Genomic DNA, 6,000 nt, shown 5'->3' with positions numbered 1-6,000 from the left:
AATTTATGCTAGGGCTTATTTTCCGGTTAGGTCTTATTTTTGGGGAAACACGGTACATGCATAGTAACGTGAAAGAGTTAAGTGTCATAGGAGAGATGCAAAGAAGGAGGTGGGGGATTCCAAGGCACGGAGGGCACACCTCCAAACTTGGGGAATACGGAATACCCTTAGAGGAATGGGTCTGATGGTTGGGCCTAGAAAAATGAGTAGAATATCGGCTTGAGATTGTTAGAGAATGGGAGGGGGAAGGCAGGTGGTGAATTCTGAGAACACCATGGGGGAAATTGTGAAGCATGTCGTCAAAACAATGAGTTTTTCAGTGTCACTGGACTGCAGGGTGCAAGACAGGAAATTTAGGCTCCAGGGCTGCAGAGGAAGGTTAAGACTAGCTTCTGAATCCCACTGGGAGCACCCCAAACACTATGGGAACACAGGGTGGGTAGAGAGGTGATGGGTTCTCCCAACAAATTTTGAGCTTCCTTGTTCTGACCCTGAACCCTGCCATGATGGCCTCCACCTGATGTCTTTTGGGAATAGAACAGCCTGAACAAGTTTCTCTCTTCATTCAGTTCCAGTTTATTTTTATGCAAGGCACATTCAGTCTCTAGGGAAAGACTTCACCATAGCAACAGGCTACGGCCATGGCCTTGTCCAGTGCTTCTCTCTGGCCAGGAATGGCAGGATCCCTGCTGGGTGGTCACTACCTGGGCTCCCTTCTCCTTCCCAGTTTATCACCTGGGGTCTTGGTCAGCCATAGGCCCAGTGGAATTTCTTGTTCATCAGTGCATCTGGGTCCTTTAGCTTGACTTCAAATGAAGGATTTGCCTGGGCCCCTCTAAATGGCAAGGCCATTTTACCTCAGTGGCCTTATTTTCTGAACACATCTCTGCTTGGGAGATCCAGGCTGCAAAGAGTAATGTAGAAGGCTCAATTACCTTAAGGATTCACCTTCATCATCCTTTAGCTCACCTCCCTCTCTTTCCCTTCAAGGATATGTATCACACCACAGTGAAATTCTGTCCAAGATGAAGGCTCTAGTGCAGCGACTTCCATGTGTAATGTTTTCCCCTGGCTTACTGCCCTGCCACTATTTCAAACTCTTTTCTTAACAGCAGCCAGAATGAAAAAGCCTTAGGGGTTTTAGTTAACTAGGAGCTCAATGTGAGTCAGAAGTATGATGTGGCTATCAATTTAATTAGAAAGAGAGGGCCCAGAAGGAAGGCAATGAGAGCTTTCATATAGCTTTGCTGTTCCACCCTGGGGGGCAGCATCAGCACCATGTCTGAGGATGCGGCAGGTGGGGAGGGAAAGGGGGCATTGTTATCGGAGGCTATAAACACATTGGCCTACTGATAGTTCCTCAACAGATCAGACACACTTCTGCCTCAGGATCTTTGAATGGCTTTTCTCGCTGCCTGCAACACATCTTCTGGTTCTTGGCATGGCTCACTTCCTCGTTAGGCCTCTGCACAGATATTGTTTCTCCAGAGAGGCTGCCCCTGACCTGCCTATTTAAAATAGCCCCTGCTATCTCTCTCTATCTCCCTTTATATTGCTTTCATTCTTTTCATGACACTTATCATTTCCTGATACATATTATCTGTTTCTCCCATTAGAATGTAAGCTCCGTGAGCAATGGATTTTTGTATATTTTGTCCACTTCTGTGTATAGGACAGTGCCTGACACATAGTGGGAGCTCAATACATATTTGAAAACAAAAAAATTTTTATAGCATTTACTTCATTGTACTGTAATTTATCTTTTCACTTGTCCCCACTAGAATTTTACCTAAGAAACCTCTTTCTCCTCTCTTTTATTTTAATTAGTTACTTAGTCAATATCTGGCATGGAGTGTGTTGGTTGGATGGATGGATGCATATGTTGAAAGGGATGTTGCAGAGCCTAGACTATGCTGCACAATATGGTAGCCACTAGATACATGTGACTATGGAGCACTTGAAATGAGGCTTATCTGAATTGAGATGTGTTGCAAAAGTAAATACACACCAGGTTTTGAAGTTTTGACATAAAATCATGTAAAATATATCATCAATAATATTTTTATGGATTACAAGTTTAAATAATAATATTTTGGATGTACTGGGTTAAATAAAACATGCTCCTAAAATTAATTTCACCTGTTTAATTTTTAATGTTGTGACTAAAAATTTTTAAATTATATGCGTGACTAACATTATATTTGTATTGAATCGCAGAGCTGTAGAGATTTTAACAAACCCCATGTTGAAACCCTGACCTCTACCAGCTCATGAGGGTGCATGTTGGGGGCGTGGTATAGGTGATTCCTTGTTATTAACACAGAAGAGGGTTCTCCATAACCACTGCTCCTGGGGACTGGTGACAGCAGGGTCAAATAAGCCTATGTTTTTTTACTAAACCTCATCTTTCTCATTCCTGCCTTCTCTCACCCCAGCTTACCTAGAGTTGCTAGCAACAAGGCAGATCGAATAGTTAGAATTTTCCACCTCCTTTCTTAACTCCTGCTCACCCATGCTTTCCCTCATGGTGACAACAATAAACAGATAAATGGTCCCAAGGTGAGCTACAAATTGGAAGAGGGAAATCTGGCCATAAGCACCCTGGATCATCCCCACCCAGCAGAATCCCCACTTAGGGAAATCTCTCTTTTGCTGATAAGTGGTTTTATGCATATACCCAACACCCCTGGCAGAGCGCCCTGCTGGGTTATCCCAGGAGAGAAATACAGAAGTAGAAGACAGGAAGAGGATGTTGCAGTCTTGCCAGACCATCTGTCCTTTGGGGGATTATAGTCAAGTTGGGAAACAAAACTAACATGTATGTGAAAAGTTAAAAAAGAACATAGAATAGTCATCCAAGAAATGTTGGGCAAAGTGTGAGTAAGGGCCAAACAAATGATCCAGAGAGTTGTTGCTCTGGGAGTTCAAATCAGGATTAGCCTCAAATATTGAGGCAGGCGAGAAAACTTCCTTGAGGAGGTGGTACTTGAGCTGGACTTCGAAGGATGCGGTAATATTACAAAATTCTAGATTTCCAGAGCTTGAGGGCCCTTAGATACATATTGAACTTCTCATTGAACAGATAAGGAAACTGAGGCTCAGAGAAAGAAAGATCTCATAGTAAGTCAGGAAAAAAATTGGTATTAAAATCAAGGTTTTTCTAGTTCCCTGTCCGCTATTCTCTTCTCCAAGTGCTAAGAAGGGAGGGATCATGTTCGAGGTATAAAATAGGCCCAGAACCTCAAATGCCTGACCATCCCCAATACACACACCAACGCACACACAGCATCTCCAAACCAGATCTGGGATCTCCCTTTCTTTTTACCTCAAGATCATGTTAATTTAGCAGGTGAAACAGGCAATGCTGAACTCAAATTCCAGGTCAAACATCATCTCCTTTTTATTTAGAGACGGGCCACGTGTTGGTGAATGGCTTCTTTGATGTAACCTGCGATCTCAAAAGCCTTGAGGTTGAGAGGCCCTCCTTCAGTTCCTTTTTGTCCTATCACCACAAAGTATACAGACTCCATTTGAAGTATTGTCACTGCCTGGCTGCTCCAACTCTGGCCTTTGGTGCGGAGGTCCATGGTGTTGTTGCCCTCAGTGTACAGGTTGTCTCGGATCAACAAGCATTTAGTCCCCGCAAGAGTGACTCCCTGAAGAAACAACTTCTCTCTCCCCTCTCTCGCCAGCAAGATCTGAATTTCTTCCTGGGTCAACTGGAACAAGTTGCCTTCGGGATAAGAAGCTAACAACCAGGGTGGAGAATTGGTGACAATTGCTGCATCACAGCAGATCCCAGTCTGTAGGAAGAGGGTGATGCAGTCTTGCCAGACCTCTTTGTTTATATCCCTCATGCACTGCATGATTCAAGTAGGCTGTCTATAAAAGATAAAGTGCTTTCTAGCAAGATGGTCTTCAAAAGACGTTGGTTGGCAGTTGACTCAAGATGACTGATAAGCAGAGACTGAAATAAGCTTAAAATGCAGTCTGTTTCTAATGATCTCTCCCAGCAGCAAGGTGGAGGAGGTCAGCTCCCCTCTGCTGTGATTTATAAAGCTACCTCTAGAGCAAGAGTGAGGTCACAAAGGCTCTGTGACTTTTTAAATAGTCATCATCCACCACATCATGGGTGACCTTTGGCAGTAGGTTTCCGAGGCTGTATCTCTAGCTAGTGAGATAATGGGACAAAATACACTTCCTTCCTTCCTTGGATACCATGGGAAGAACACCAACCCCCAATAGTAGAAAAACCCTCAAAGTAGAACATAAATGAGCAACAAATGAGTTGGAGGTTTGGATATAAGGCAGGACAGGTGAGATTTACTGCAGCAACTAGTATATCAGATGGTGGCTAATCATGCTGAGACCTGAGATCTAGGTACAAAGTCCCAAAACCCACAGGCTCACTGGTTCACTACTTCTTTTAGTATGACCAAAAAGCCTCCAAATTGTTTCCCTGCCTCCAGACTCTCTCCCTCTAGTCTATTTTCTGCCCCACATCAGCTGTGAATCTAGAGTCATTCATCCTCATCTAGTCACTCAACAAGTATTTATCAAGCATCCACTATGTGCCAAATACTTTTCTAAGCACTGGGGTACAATAGTGAAGAGAAAATCCATATGGAGCTGACATCATAATGGGAGGAGACAAACAAATAAATAGATAATAGTAGTATCCCTTTGACTGAAAATATTTTATGAGTCTAATATTTTCTTCTTCCAGATTTTCCCTCTTATTCCCAGGCTTCCTCTACTTCTGTGAGGTCCAATCTGACTTCTGACTCTTCTATAGCCTTGGGAAAATCATTGCCTGTGCCTTAATTTCTTTTGAAATGACACCAATTTGCCTTAAGGAGGGAAAGTTAGGAGGATGGCTAAAATTAATGGTGGCAAAAACCTGGGATAGCTTTGAAAATTCATTTATTCAACAAATATTTATTGAATACTTACTGTGTGCCAGGTGTATAGAATTTGGAGATCCAGCAATAAACAAAAAGTCCCTGCCCTCATGAAGCTGCCATCCGAGAGGGGGAGACAAATCATAACTGACAAAGACACTTATATCAGGTGGTGTTGATAACTATGAAGAAAAAGGGTTAGGAGGGTAGAGAATGTTAGGGCCGAAGTGGTGGTGGTTTTATATTATATAAGGTGCTCAAGGAAGGATTCTCTGATATGGTGACATTTGATCAGAGACCTGATAGAGATGAGGGAGTGTACATGTGGATATCTGGGGGAAGGGCATTCCAGGCAGGGGGTTAACAGCAAGTGTAAAGGCCCTGAGGGAGGAGCATGTCTGGAAAATTTGAAAAACAGCAAGAAGATCAATATGACTTGAACAAAGAGAGAATTGGGTGATAGAAGATGCAGTCAGAGAGGTACTGGGCTTAGATCATATGTAGAGCTTCATAGGCTATGATTAAGGATTTGGCTTTTACTCTGAGATGGGGAGCCATTGGAATGTTTTGAGAAAAGGAGTGACATCACTATAGATTCTAGAGTCTAGAGTCTAGAAGATGCTATGTAGAGAATAGATTTTAGAGAGGGCAAGGACAAAACATAGAGACTAGACAGTGACAATAATCCAAGAAAGATAAATAGAGGCTAGGGTACAGGGGTGAGAAGTGGTTGGATTTGGAGAACATTTTGAAGGATTTGATGATGAGTCAGGCTTGGGATATGAGAGAAAGAGGATGTCTCTAAGGCTTTTGGCCTGAGCAACTGGAAGGATAGAGTGGTCATTTCCTGAGATAAGAAATACTATGGGAAGAGCAGATTTGAGGATGCAGGTAGAAATCAAAAGTTCTATTTTGGATATGGTAAGTTTGAGATGCCTCTTAAACATCCAAGTGGACATGTAAAGTAGACTATTGGATATTGTGTAAGCTTGAGTTCAGGGGGCAGATCAAGACTAGAGACAAAATTTTGAAAGTTGTCTAGAAATAAACAGTATTTAAAGGCGTGGGACTGGATGACAGCACCCAAGAAATAAGAGTA

General features: G+C 42.7%; 1 protein-coding gene across 1 annotated transcript; it reads right to left on the bottom strand.

Moving 5' to 3' along the window:
• Positions 1–3,404: 3,404 nt before the first annotated feature.
• Positions 3,405–3,866, bottom strand: LOC117014965 (profilin-2-like). The gene has a single exon (XM_033093314.1). It carries the CDS (start codon positions 3,864–3,866, stop codon positions 3,405–3,407), a length of 462 nt encoding a protein of 153 aa, XP_032949205.1.
• Positions 3,867–6,000: the final 2,134 nt, after the last annotated feature.

The sequence above is a fragment of the Rhinolophus ferrumequinum genome, chromosome X (assembly GCF_004115265.2).
Source record: "Rhinolophus ferrumequinum isolate MPI-CBG mRhiFer1 chromosome X, mRhiFer1_v1.p, whole genome shotgun sequence".
In the NCBI taxonomy this organism is placed as follows: domain Eukaryota; kingdom Metazoa; phylum Chordata; class Mammalia; order Chiroptera; family Rhinolophidae; genus Rhinolophus; species Rhinolophus ferrumequinum.
The sequence above is the reverse complement of the archived record's forward strand: the minus strand, read 5'-3'. Positions and strand labels throughout refer to the sequence as shown.

Coding starts and splice junctions, on each gene's coding strand:
- LOC117014965 (XM_033093314.1), bottom strand. CDS start 3,866: ATGCAGTGCATGAGGGATATAAACAAAGAGGTCTGGCAAGACTGCATC.